The following is a 15,377-nucleotide window of genomic DNA, read 5'->3' on the forward strand; positions in this document are numbered from 1 at the left end:
ACTTAAAGCGGCCAATTCTGTATCTACTGTGTGCTGAAGGGATTCAACATTGGGTCCCTTACATAACAGCATTGTGTCATCAGCAAATTGAAATATATCCATCTTTAACACATTTGGTAGGTCATTTACATAAATAAGAAATAGACAGGGGCCCAATATTAATCCCTGAGGCACCCCTACTTCAACTTTTTCCCAATTAGAATTTATAGTATGTCCAAATTTGATAATTTTAGTCCTTTGATATCTATTCCTCAAGTATGTAGAAAACCAATTTAGTTCCTTGTTTTTTATTCCATATTTTTCAAGTTTGTCTCTTAACAAACTGTGATGAACACATTCAAAAGCTCTGGTCACACAGAACTCCAGTTGTCTTCTGAGATCCATCCAAGGAACTCGCAACACAGTTTACTAATTTAGTCACTGATTGTTGAGCACTTAATCCTTTTCTAAATCCAAATTGGGAATCATTAAAAATATTATTATCTTCTAAAAAAGTTCTCAATTGTAGGTCAACACATTTTTCGAATATTTTAGATATACTTGAGAGCATAGCTATTGGGCGGTAATTTTCTAAAGTGTTTTTATCATTTTTCTTACGGAGTGGTAAAATTTTGGAGTATTTTAGTTTGTTTGGGAAAATACCGTGCATTAAGGACTGGTTTATGAGATTACAGAGAGGAGTTTTTATTTCATCTATTACATGCTTAAGTAAGAACAATGGAATCTGATCCCAACCGACAGAGCTTGTGTTATTTAAGGAAAATACAATTTTCCTTACTTCTGATTCGGTAATTAGTTTGAATTTAAATGTATTTTTGTAGTACTTTGAATCTATAAAATTCAGAGCCTCTTTGGCTTTAGGACTACACCCTACTGATGTATGTGCAGATAGAAAATGGTTGTTGAAATTATTAGCCAAATGTGTAAGTTTCAAGGAATCGTTTTGAACATGATAAGGTAATTCAGATTTTTCCTTTTGTTGTCCAAGTTCCCTCTTAACAAAGTCCCATGTTGCTGTGGTCTTATTAAGAGAATTTTTAATGTAATGATCATTGTATTTCTTTTTAGAGAGTTCAATTGCTTTTTTGAATATTTGCCTGTATGTTTTTACATAATCTTGGGGAGAAGCCGTTTTCTTTCAGCGGATATTTTTATACCAAGTGTAATCCAGTTTTTGGATGCATGTTTAACAGAATTACATTTTGATTGTTTAAGAGGGAAAGCTTGATTAAAATTTTTCAGGATGCAATCTAAAAAGCTATTATAATTTGTATTTAAAGTTTCAAAAGGATTAAATTTCCAATTTGATTCAATAAGACTATTTTTGAAATAATTTAAATTTTCTGAATTAAATGACCTTTTAAAAGAAATATTTGATCTTTTTAAAGCTGAGGGGGGTGGTTTTAAGTCAGCTAGTGATAATAGTATTGCTTCATGATCAGATGCACCTGCATTGATAATTTGGGTTTAAGCTTTATCTGAAATCAATTTCATGTTAGAAAATATGTTATCAATGCAAGTTTTGGAGGTTGGAGTTATTCTTGTTGGTTGAAAAAAGTGAATTTGTGAATTACTACTTATTTACCGTCTTGTGAAGAAGTTATTTAATAAAACAAACTAAAATGTTCCGTTATTTTCAGATTTAAAAATATATTAAACATGATTCAATGTAGAGTAGTAGTTGCTGCAGTACATTTTGTCGTAAGATTGACTTTAAAGAAACCGTTGTAAATTTTGTACATTTTAGATCCAAAGAGTTATTTTATATTTTTAAATAGAGTCCATGCAAAATTGTAACTTATTCTATTTACCTTTTATCTTTTGTTTTCGAGATGACTGCAAAATCCATCAAGCTATCAGCTCCATCCCTTGATGAATCATTTTTCTCGACATCGCTGTATGATAAGATTTGGGCTGCTCTAGGATCTACTTTCTCTTCATTTTGTAATGTTACTTTAGTACTTTCCTCTATTGTATCGACTCTGTCTAAATCGTTTTGTTCAATCCTGGATAGGCTCTTCTTTAGTTGTTCAATAGTTTCAACGTCATGAGCAGGAGATTTAAAATGTCTTCTTGATTTACGTCTGTTAACTTCAGAATCTGTGGAAAAACCTCTCCTATCATACCTGTGCGATGGTTGATTTCTCTTATCTGACTCTCTCCTCCATCTTTCACAATATCTTGTTCTATCCCTTCTATCATACCTGCCACATTCATCTCGATCTCTCCTTCTTTCTAATGGAGAAGGTGACTCTTTTTCATATCTTGAGTTGTCCCTCTCTCTTTCAGTTTGTTCTCTTGAATGATGACTCCTGTGATTTCTTGATTTTGATGAAGTCACAATGGAATCCCTACAAACCCTTTCATTACTACCTAAGCGATTTGGGTAATTTTCTGAAACCGATTTAAGATTTTCATGAATCTTCACTAAAGATTCTTTTGTAACTTCTTTTTTATTGAAACAACTGGACATTTCATTTATTTCGATTCTGCTACTGCCACCAAATTTATCAAATGATTGTTCTACTGTGTCTTGTTGGTTTACAGATATTACTGTTTTGTCTTTTTCCTGAGAATCCAAACAATTTTTTAACATATTAAAGCTTTGTTTGTTCCCATAACCAGTATCTGAAGATAGTAAAGAACTTGTGCTGCATTCAAGGATTTCTGTTTCACTACTAAGTCGCCGGTTTCCACGGTTAACAATAATTTTCTTTTCGCCACCATGATAAGCAACATCATAATCAACCTGGAGTTTTTGCTCATACTTATCATTCTCAATCGGAATTAGTTGAATTCTTCTTTTCACTGTTTGTTCTTTAGTTTTATTTCCATTATCCAAAAGAGAAGTGTTGCCAAAATTTAATTGAGTTGTTTCTTTATTTTCACACTGTCCAATTTCACCACAATTAAGAGGAGAATAATAATAATGTTGAATTATTTGGGAATAGGATAGTATAACATTGCCCTCATCTACTTGATAAGTGTCTCGACGATTAAGATCCAACTGATCGAGCATTGCAGTAAAATTTGTTCTTTCAGATGTACTAGTGCTTGTTATACATATTTCGTTTTCATCTTCATTGCTATCTGTGTGTGGTAGTTCCTTTTGTACGTCTTCACTTGCATTTAGTGTTTCAGAAGATTCATATTTTGCATTATATTTATTTAATTCGACACTGTTAGAATTTTGTATACATGTTTTATTAGATACAAATATTTGGTCAATAATCATACCATTTTTAGGATACACTTTACCAATTGATGAATCGTCTGTTTTTATTGCATTTAAGAGTTCAGAATCCTTTTTTAGAGTAGCGAGTTTACTTGGTGACCCACATTGTTGCTTTGATTTTTTATTTTCTTCTGAATCATTTTTAGAGGACAATTCTTTAACAATCCCATCAGATATGTTGCAAGGATTTATAGGTATTGAACTACTACTGCAGATCTCATTACTGGTATCTTTGATTTTTGAAATTTCTTTCTGAGGAATGTCAACGCATGGTTTAGGGTTATTTCTCTGAATTTCAAACGACTCTGAAAATGGATTATTTTTTATGCGACACTTTTTTGTAGGCACAGTTTTGTTAAGATCTATATTAGTTGATTTAGTGGTGTGTAATAATGAGGGGATTGCATTTTTCTTATTTGGAGATATTTCAGAGACATTGTCCGTATTTAGCTTCACACATTTTGATGAATTCAAATTATTTTTACTTGAACTTTCACTAGAGCTATCTTCGGATAGTTTGATATGATCACGCTTTTTCTTTTTTGGAGGACATTTTTCAGATTTAGTTTTAGTTACAGATTTCTTTTTTTCAAATATGTCTGTATCACTATCAGAATCTGAAGTAGAAGGAATGCGATCACCGAATATCATTTTCTGTTCTTGTCTTAACAAAACACTCTGCAGTTGTTGTCGCTTGTTTTCAGGTGTTGATTGTTTTACACTATTTTCTTTACTTTTGAAACTCATTTTTGGAGATTTATCTTTGATAACTGACAATTTTTTACCACAAGTGACATTTTGTTTTACACTCTTCTTTCTACTTGTGGTTATTTTGTTCCTTTCGTTAGCAACACTCCCAGAACTTGCATTTTCAGGAGAATGCAGTTTTTGTTTTTTGTTAACTGTTTTGACTGTTTTCTTAACATCAGTTTTCTTATATTTTTTATTTAAATTTTTGCGTTCATTTTCTAATAATAATGATGCTACTTTAGATAACTTTGTTTTTCTAGAGCTCGTATCTAGCACAACCTTCGCAGTTGTTTCATCATCACTACTTTCTGTAGTAGAATAGAAACGACTCCTATTACGATTCGGTTTGTTATTTTTATTATTTTGTTTACAACTATTTATTTTGCTCTTTGACGTAGAGAAATCCAGGCAGGGAGCTTGACTGTGATCTTCACATTCACTGGAATCTGTACTAGTGGACACAAATGATCTTTTTTCACTGTTTTCATGACTAGTATTGTCTTTAATTATATGTTGAGTGTTTAGGGTAGGCGAGTTGCGCTGTCCATCTTCAATATCGCTTTCACCAATCATATGTTTTGGAGGACTTAGTTCAGGTTTTTTATTTTTATTAACACTACTCCCATTGTCTTGACCCCTATTAGATAGCATTTGCAATGAGCTAGCAATTGGTGAACTACCTGAAGTTTTACATGGTGTCTTAGAAATGGTTTTTGGAGATGAATTCAACTGTGGTGTTGGTGGTAAACTGGGAGTTAATAGTAAATCCTGTTCAAGAATTGAAGTCTCTTGTCTGATTGATTTCACAAGTGGTGTAGTAAGGTCAAACATTTTTGTATGGCAAACCTGATACTCTTTTAGGGGAGTTTCTAATACAACCACATTGGACTGAATAACAGTAGAGGACATACTCTCGGTACAGGAAATGTGATTATTTTTGTCTTCCAAAGCGACTTTACTTTTATTTAAATCATAAATCTGATTAGAAGCATTGTTTTCATGTAGGCTTTCAGTTCTGATTTCATCGTTGGACGGGGGAAAACAGCTTTGTGATGACACCACAAGATCTTCCAACAGAACATTATTTGTGTTGATATTTTCGTGTTCTCCTTTATCTTGAATATCAGTAGGTTCCAATAGTTTCTGAACTTGGTCTTCCACATTTTCTTGAACATCTGAGACGATAGTGAGATTTTCTTTTTCCATAATGTGTTCTGTACGTACTGAGTTCCTATTTGAATCTGAAACTGGGTCCCTGGGATTGGTTTTAGTCAAAGGAGAGCAGGTTTTATTTTCAACAGTTTTTCGCCTTGATATTTTAGAGGAGGAATTTGTGTTTTTTTGTAAAACATTTTTAGGGTTTCTATTTTGAACTTTATTAGTTTCCACAAGACTTTTAACAGGTGTAAAACTTCCTTTTTTACTTTGAAGAGCCTTCCCACCACAGAGAGACTTTTCATCATCTTTAGATGATGGGCAACTTGCATTTTTAGTTCCTATTAGTTTTTCTTGAGGTCTTTTTTTCGGTGGAGGAGCTGGATCTTCAAATTCACCTAACGCAAAGCTACGGATCTTTTCATCCCACACAGGTTTCTCTGTAATTTGAATATCATTTACTTCTTGCCAAGCGCTACTTAGTTTTGGGGCAGGACTTCTGGTTGCAATTGGTATTTTACTTAGCTGTGAATCATCTAAGAAGTTGTAAATTTTTTCTTTGTCAATTTCTTTTTGGTCATTCTTTGCATTGTTTTCCTCAACATTTTCTTCTTCTTCACTTAAATGAGAAAGTTCTTTGTCATTTTTTGGACTAAACAGGGAGGACCGTTTAACACAACTTAATTTAGAAGAACGAGGGGAGAATTTAATTTTTGGCATTTTGGGCGAAGTGTTTGATTTTCTGCTCTTAATCGTCTTTAGAGGAGTGTTAAAACTTAAAGCCCGAACATGACTGTTCCTTCTAGGCGTTGAACGACTAATATTTTTTCGTAGTGTAGGTCTTGGAGTAATAACTTCTTTTTCACATTCTGATGCTACACTGGTGTTTGGCTTATTTGTAGAATCTTGTTTTTGAACATTTTCATTAGAAACGTTTTCTTTGTCAGAAGTTGTGGTTAATGCATCAACATTTTCTTCAGCTAAAGTTTCAGTCTGCTGTTCAATGTTTTCACTTGCCCCTCTCTCCTCATCGTTTGCCACATTCTCCTCATTGTTAGACACCCTCTCCTCATCGTTTGACACTCTCTCCTCATTGTTTAACATGTTCTCCTCATTGTTTAACACGTTCTCCTCATCGTTTGCCACTTTCTCCTCACCGTTTGTCTCATTATTCTCATCGTTTGCCTCATTCTTCTCATCGTTTGACTTTTTCTCCCCATTGTTTGCCACTTTCTCTTCTTCCTTTGAGACTTTCTCTCCATCATCTATAACTTTCTCCTCATCATTTGCATCAACAGTATTAATTTGATCTTCTAAATTTGGTAGCTCTTTAGCTAATTCCATATCATTTCCTTCGTCAGTTTCTTCTTCGGTCTCTTCAATTTTGTTGGGCAAAACCTTTACATGAATCACTTTAAGAGGTTCACTTTGATATGGTTTTGGTAACAGCTTCCTCAGTCTTCCTGATCTTCTAGGGTTTGGTTTTTCTTTAACTCTCCTTGGTTTGGGATCTGTTGTAACTATAACAAACAATAACATAAATTGTAAGACCATTTTACAAGAAACGCTTATTTTAGAAGACTAAACCAGATCCATTAAACATTTATAGTTTACATTATATTTTACCAACATTTATTTGACTTATTCGGGGTGCAGCAGCATATTGTCTTTTTTAGCGAATTTCCCTATAGGGAAGTAGACACAATAAAACCTAGACAAGAGACCTTTTGATTTACTTTTTAATATTGATGTCTCCAGAGACCAAAACTCTATCCGTTCAAAATTTGTATACATGTATATAAAATAGAAATTTTATAAATCTATATATATAAAAATCCAATGTATGTTTGTTTGTATGTTTGTTTGTTTGTCTGTTTGTTTGTCCTTTATGGACTCCAAAACCGCTCGACAGATTGTAATGAAACTTTCAGGCATTATTAAGCATTATTCAAGGATGGTTTGTGTGAAGTTTGGTGCAGATCCGTCAAAATGGCTCCGCCCCAGTGGCTCTGGAGTTTCCCATGTTAACCTTATGAGTACTCATATTTAAATGGAATTAAAGAATCTTAACAGCTGGTTCAACTAAACAATTTGATTCTGTGATGTTCAATAGCATTAAAAAGTTAATAGGTTTACCGACAGGGTGCAGCACTACTGTATTATTTTTTAAATTTATGACAGCAGCTAATTTGCAACCAAAAGGTGAGTGAGCGTAGCGAACCAGCTAACCTTCAGGCAAGTGAGCGCAGCGAACGAGCTCCAAACTAAAGGTGAGTGAGCGTAGCGAACGAACTTCAACCAGGACGTGATTGAGTTATGCGAACGAGCTCATCTTGAAAATGAACGAGCATTTGACATAAAACCACATTAGGACAGGACAACGTCTGTCGGGCCAGCTAGTGTATAATATAATAACAATTTTGAATCCAAGATGGCGGACACTCATCACCAACTGTACTAGTGCTCCCCATTATTTCAGTGAATTAAGTGGTAAAACCAACAAATTACCTACATAACTTCACACAAAACTGTACTCATCAACTGTAAGTACACAAAAATCATGAGAAACTAAGACCTACATACCTAAAGAGTAGATTCAATCTGAAAACAAATTTGCTGCACAAGTGCTTACAACTCACCAACATACCTTGCTGACTTCAGCTTTAAAATATTGAATCAAGCACCAAAATAAATTTGTATAATCTTCTGACAGTATAAACTGAAAAACTCTAAGATATTATGAATAATACACTATTTACAGAACTAGAATAAACCAATTAAAACTGTGACAGCTGGTGACAAGTAATGCTGACAGAGCATAATCAGCACATTCCATCTTTGCTAACCCACCCAAAATACTGCTAATAACTGACCAATGCCAACATAGCTGAGCTGTGCTTTCAAATCACTAATGCAAGACTGCACATATGTTATCAATTGACATAATATTCCTGATAAAAAACACTTAAACAATTTGACCAAACCAAGAAAAAATTTCTTTTACAACCACCAAAAACTAAACCCCCCTAAAAATTGACAATCAGAAAATAAATCATGTCAAAATATCCATGTGGAATATGCAACATAGGGGTTAAACACAAAGGCATTCTGTGTACCGGAGAGTGCAATCAATGGTATCACTCCAAATGCCTGAAATGGACGGATAAAAAACTGAAAACGCTTACGAACCTAGAGATACAAAGCTGGAAATGTAATTCGTGTACCGAAGACACCAAAGTCCAAAACCCCAGTGTAGACGAACTAGAGCAAAGGATTAGTAACCTAAGTGAATCAGCTGACCTTGAAACATCACTATCTTTAGCATTCGAGGTTGGCAGCGCGCTACTAATGGAGAATAAAGAACTCAAACAAAACTTAGTAGCTATGACAAACAAGTACATTATTCTAGAAAATGAAATAAAGGAATTGAAAAACTCCAAAGACCATTCCTTAATATACCAACAGCAACTAGAGGAATGCATTATTGAAAAGGAAAACATCCTATTCAAATATAACTCCCTCATTGAAAAAACAGATGAACTAGATAAAGCACTGATAAAGGAGAAACAAATGAGATATGGCCTAGAAAAAATGTTCGAGGAACATGACAAGGAGAGTACTGAAACTATCCTTAGATATGAAACAAACATCAAACAACTCCAAAACAAAGTTAAAGAACTTGAACAAAATAAGCCTGTCGTAGATAGAAACCCAGCTAGACCAATATACACAGACTCTGAAACCCAAACAACGATCTCTGATGCATTCCCGTCAACTCCAAACACAACGATATACACAGAACTACTACACATAAAAAATAAAATCAAGGCCTTAGAAGGGAATATGGAAAAATTGAATAAAAAGCAACTAAAAAGAGAGAACTCATGACACAAAAGAGACAAAAACTACTGCTGTCACAAACAGACTGAAACTGAGGGAATCAGACAAACCCCGCCCAAAAAACTGAATACACTTAATACAGAGGGAAACAGACAAACCCCGCCAAAAAAACTGAATACACTTAATACAGAGGGAAACAGACAAACCCCGCCAAAAAAACTGAATACACCTAATACAGAGGGAAACAGACAAACCCCGCCAAAAAACTGATTGAAAACACAACAATCAATTCCACACTGGACCTGGGCCAAACAGCCTCTCTTATTCCACTCAATGACGATGAAGATGCTGAATCCACCGAAACAAGAGCACATCCAGGGAAATTCATTAGGAGTAAATCTGTGAACACAAACAGCGGCAGAGTATCTATGATTACAGAGGAAGACCATCGTAGCCTCGAAGGACAAAGGATTTTTGCATTTCCACCAGAAGATACCCCGCTGATAAGCACACAATTAATGACAGATGAGGATCTACAGCACACATGCCGCATCCACCTTATTGACAAACAACACCCAACATCATGTGAATACAAAACACTGCCACCCGAAGCTAGACCTACTATAATCAGGAGACTACAAAATAGAAACCTATCCTTTAACAACTTTATTACAGCTCAAGACAACGAGGACAACACTCACATTGTCATATGCTCAACAATCTCTAAAGATGAAAAATTCATCCGGAACTGATGAGGTATCAGCTAAACTTCTAAAAAACTGTAAAAATGAAATAGTAATACCCCTGACAGACCTCATAAATAAATCACTCTCACAAGGAAAATTCCCAGATAAATTAAAAATAGCTAAAGTCTACCCAAAATACAAAAATGGACCAACGATAGAAAGAAACAGCTACAGGCCAATCTCCCTAATATCAACATTTTCAAAAATAATCGAAAAGATAGTACTAGCCCAACTCCTACACCATCTTCAAGAACACAACCTTCTCAATAGTCAACAGCATGGATTTATCAAAGGCAGATCGACAGCCACAGCCTTAATACAACTGACGGAGCACATACTAGACCAACTAGAAGAAGGCAGCACTTCAACAAGCCTCTTCCTAGATTTTAGTAAAGCTTTCGACTGCCTAAACCACAAACTTCTTCTACTCAAGCTGGAAACACTAGGCGTGAGAGGAAGAACAGCAGAATGGTTTAAAAGCTACATTAGTAACCGGAAACAGCTTGTGGAAATAGCCTACATAAAGAACAACACAAAGTATAAGGCCCAATCCAAAGCTGTAGACGTGCAAAGAGGAGTACCCCAAGGATCAGTACTTGGCCCAGTCCTTTTCCTCCTTCTCACGAATGACCTACCTAGTTGGATTGGGGAAGATGGACACACCACCATGTACGCAGATGACACGGTTACACACCACCATGTACGCAGATGACACGGTTCTCACATTTGCGGAAAAAATACCCCCGCCGCAGCAAACCTGCCGACTAAGCGAATTTCCATTTGTCTGAATTGATTTTCTATTAAATATATTTTAATAACATTAGGTTTAACGAGTACCTAGGTTTGCTGCTACAAGGAAACTAATAAAGTGTGTTTTTGAGTAAAATATCAATAGCTTAGTAAAAAATAAACAAATTTGCCAAGTTTGATCAAAATATATCCATAAACAAGCAAACTACAACATTTGACAATATTCTCTGTAAGATTAACATGGGAATTTCAAATTTACAATTTTTTTAATTTTCTTCGTTACTAATAATTGAACAAAAATACTTTTATATACTAAATTATTTGTTTTTTTAAGCTCTTTAAAAAGATCTTAAGAGAAATCGGGAAATTTTGTGTTTTGAGGGTCAAAAGTGAGAAAAACCTATTTTTACCCCATAAAACCCCCCGTAAAGCCCCGTTCCCATGGTCCGATCGTGCTGGTTCGCGAACTCATTCAAGTTTATCCCGCTTTACACCTTTAAACCAAATTTCATCAAAATCGGACAAAAATTACTCAAGTTATCGCGTTCACGGACGTATATATATATATATATAAGTCTATATATATATACATATATAAAAATTTGAACGAATGGTGTTTTTGGCCTCTGGGGACATCAAAATGAAAAAGTAAATCGGTCCCGGGTCTAGGTCTTATCGTGCCACCTACGGTAATAGCTACTTCCCTATAGGGAAATTCGCTAACAATGGAAAATCTGGAAGCGAAAACCAACACACAACTCCAGAGAACAAAGCAATACTGTACCTCCAACGACCTAGTTCTAAACGAAAGCAAAACCGTTCAAATGACTTTCACCACCAAACGCAACAACACAGACATTACAATACCGGGACTACAAACACAAAATACCACAAAATACCTAGGCATCATAATTGACTCCAAGCTATCATGGAAACCCCACATAGACCAGCTCTGCAAAAAGCTAAGTTCAAGTCTCTACGTTATACGTAGGATCAAGCAAGCTTGCAACCCAGAAGTAGCCAAAGTTGCATATTTTGCTCTATTCGAGTCCCACCTCAGATATGGCATTGCGACTTGGGGTGGAACATCAAAAGGCAACCTGGAAAGAGTACTCCTAAAGCAAAAAAGAGCAATTAGATGCCTTGCCGACCTGAACTACAGAGACAGTTGCCGAGAAGCCTTCAAGAACCTTAAAATTCTCACATCAATTTCACTCTACATAAGAGAAGTCATTATCCACACCACTAAAACAGCCCAGCCAAGACACAGAGACATACACCAGCACAACACACGACATGCCGCCAATTTTTCCCTCCCACAACACCATCTGAGTCTGTACGAGAAGAAACCATCCTACAAAGGTGCTCTGTACTTTAACAACCTACCAGAGCACCTCAAGAGAGAACAACCCAATCTGCTCAAGAAGCACCTGCAGGGTGTCTACTACATTCTGGATAAAAAATTCATGGACAATTCCCGTACATTTAAGGACCTTTGTCGGTGTGATTACAGAATAATATTCCTGATTTGTCAAACTGTATTAATCTTGTTCTTCATTGTAGTTGTTCCAGAGAGAAAAGTAAATAATAATAGACAAGAATTAAATTTCAAAATAGAAACTTATTGAAAGTAAACAAACATATACTTTAGGTACAGCTTTTATAGTGTAACAGAAAAACACAATCATTGTCTCCTGCAATAGTGACAAAATCCTAAATATCTCCATCGGTCACGGAAACATCATAACATAGCTTATCCGATCCATGCGGATTAATTTGGCATTATTCGCCCTGGCACAACGTTAGGTTCTCGACTAATTTTGAAAAAAAAAAATCTTTAATGCATAATGAATATATTGTAACTCGGTTCTAGGTACAAAATCGGTATGGTAAGCGGCTACCAGTAAGCACAGAGTAAGATTATTGTCTTTTCATCTGCAAAGTTAATATCGACACATAGCAATCATTAGTTTATCTTAGGCTCAATTACATTTTCTTAATAAATTTTACAGCACTTTCAAAGAATCAAAATACCCAGGCCTAGGCCTAATTATTTAGGAGGGCCTATATAAACTGAGTAACAAACAATGAGGTTATAATATCAGCAAAGTCACTATAATATCATCATTCTAGTTCATAAGATTTAGATTGCTTAAAGCATACAACACAATAAATAAATATGGGAAATAAAAAAATTGAAACCTGACCGCCAACAATGTACAAAGATGCAGAAAATGCAATGACATAATTTGAAACCAATTAGGCCTACGTAGTGATAAAAATTTAATGCAAACAACAATGCTTTTGGTTTTGTCAGTTGAAAGATAAAATGTCCATAAAAAAAGGGTTTAACTTAGTTATGTTTAAGATTAGTTACATGTTTTATATGAAACCATAAACAGTTTTATGGCACTAGGCAATGGCCAGCGGCAAATTGAAGTACAAGTAAGAAGTGAAATTTAACAGCCATTATAAAACTATTATTTCCATGATAAAATATGTTTGGGATCTAATAATGATTACCCTAGTAATAAATAAATACGTTGTAATGGAATAAAAGTGATACAACTTTTATGAGCTAAACTACTACTGAGTCAACAGTTCTTGGAAGTACTTACTTGACACTTGATTGTTGTGATAAAATATTAATGGGTTTGAGACTGCTAATGGGGTTTTTATTTCATAATTACTCTAGTAATAAATTATGAAAATGTAAACAAACATCTGATAAACCTTTTATGTGCTCCTAACCAACTAGCTATCGATAAAATTATGGCCCATTAAAAATTTAAGGACATAGTCTGGCATTTAAGGACAATTCCCGTACATTTCATGGCCAGTAAAAAATTAAGTACAATTCCCGGTTTCCCCGGATTTCCCGGTTGGTAGACACCCTGACCTGACAACATGGCTTTTGGACCGGCCGTTCTACTCTGAGGATGAATTCTTCAACAATAAGCTACCATGAAAAAAAGAAGAAAAAGAAGAAAAAATTCTAATTGTAATTGCAAATTACTGTAATAGTTTACGTACATACTGTACATTTTATGTACCTGACGCATGAATGTTCTCTAGGAATATTTCAATAAAGATTTTGTCTATTGTCTATTGTCTATAATTAGAAGTGTGTCCGTGAACATGATAACTCGAGACGTTTTGTTCCGATTTTGATTAAATTTGGCTTGAAGGTGTATGGCAGGATGAACTTGAATGAGTTTGCGAATTAGCAAAATCGGGGTATTATAGGGTTTGGAAATTTTCAAAAATTGGTTTTTTCACATTTTGACCCTTAACACAAAATAATAACAATATAAACGGTATCAGCATTCTGACACATACAGTTTGTCAACAACCTTTATCATGTGTAAGCGGTGAGAGTAAATATACGGAAATGCGATTAGTACAATTTTGTTCAGAATTTAAAGGACTACATATACTAAATTTTTATCAAAATCGTTTGGGCCATTTTTGTTAAAACCCGATTTTTCTTTTATTTTATGGGGTTTTTATGGAAAAATAACATAATTTACAACAACTTTTGAACCATAATTTTTACAGAAATAGGATTTGTACCATTTTGTTCAGAATATAAAGGACTATAACATACAAAATTTTTATCAAAATCGATTGGGCCGTTTTTGGAAAAATCCTATTTTTCCGTTATTTTATGGGGTTTTATGGAAAAATTCCCATTAAAAATATATTTTATTTTTTTTTATGAAAAAACTATAAAAACTTTAAGGACCATAACATACAATGTTAAAATAAAAACCGGATTTTATTTCTAAAATCCTATTTTTTGTTATTTTATGGGGTTTTTATGGGAAAATAACATAATTTACCATAACTTTTGAACCGTAATTTTTACAGAAATGGGATTTGTACTATTTTGTCCAGAATTTAAAGGGCTACAACTTAGTACATTTTTATCAAAATCGTTCGGGCCATTTTTGAGAAAATCCAATTTTTCCAGTTTTTTATGGGAAAGTCCATTAAAAATCAAAATTTCAAAAAAATGAAAAAAAGCCTGGAGATACCATGGATTAGAACCTACATACCAAATTTCATCGAAATCGGACCACAGGTGTAGTCCCTAGCTCTGTACACATCCAGACACACAGACACACGTACACAGACACACACCCACACACACACATACGGGGTTTTACCGCATACTCGCAAACACCTAGTTGTGGCATCTTTCAAACTGCGGCCACCAGTAGATGAAGGAAGGTGGTAGAAACATGTGTGCATCGATATTTTTAATGAACACTCCATTTTACATCTAACATTCCAGTTTTTAATTGTGGCACCTTGCCACAAATCGGTATATATCAACAGTGTGTGGACAGGATGCCACTAATGCGATGTAACTACATCATATACTTCCACGGATCTCAGTAATCCTATCCATGACTTCCCGTCCGTCTATACATTTCCTGTCCCACGGTGGTGTAACGTTCAGCTGCCGATGCATCAATCGTGGAGAGAGACAGAAGACAATCTGCAAGCTATGTACTTTTTGACATCTGCACATCAAGTCCACATGGACTGTCTTAACCAATCCGAGGGTGTGATCGTTGGTTAATCTTCTCTGATTGGTTAAGACAGTCCACGTGGACTTGATGTGCAGATGTCAAAAAGTACATAGCTTGCAGATTGTCTTCTGTCTCTCTCCAAGATTGATGCATCGGCAGCTGAACGTTACACCACCGTGGGACAGGAAATGTATAGACGGACGGGAAGTCATGGATAGGATTACTGAGATCCGTGGAAGTATATGATGTAGTTACAGCGATGTAGCGCTTGAGCGGTGTGTTCGCCCCCCTACTTCTCGTGTGCGCTGTTGCCAGTTCTCCATTCTGGTTCCTTCATTCCGTTCTATATTCATGTGGCTATGC

General features: G+C 35.0%; 1 protein-coding gene across 3 annotated transcripts in view; it reads right to left on the minus strand.

Annotated features, from left to right (window-relative positions):
• LOC128983232 (repetitive organellar protein-like) overlaps positions 1-15,377 on the minus strand; it is a 133,463-nt gene that overhangs the window by 26,086 nt on the left and 92,000 nt on the right. For all 3 annotated transcript variants that reach the window (XM_054402458.1, XM_054402459.1, XM_054402460.1), the window contains one exon: positions 1,812-6,660. In XM_054402458.1, the coding sequence (XP_054258433.1) occupies positions 1,812-6,660 (4,849 nt within the window). The remainder of the gene's footprint in view (positions 1-1,811; positions 6,661-15,377) is intronic.

This window comes from Macrosteles quadrilineatus, unplaced genomic scaffold (assembly GCF_028750875.1).
Source record: "Macrosteles quadrilineatus isolate MER2022 unplaced genomic scaffold, UCM_ALF_1.0 Scaffold_1__1_contigs__length_201487025, whole genome shotgun sequence".
Classification (NCBI taxonomy): Eukaryota; Metazoa; Arthropoda; class Insecta; order Hemiptera; family Cicadellidae; genus Macrosteles; species Macrosteles quadrilineatus.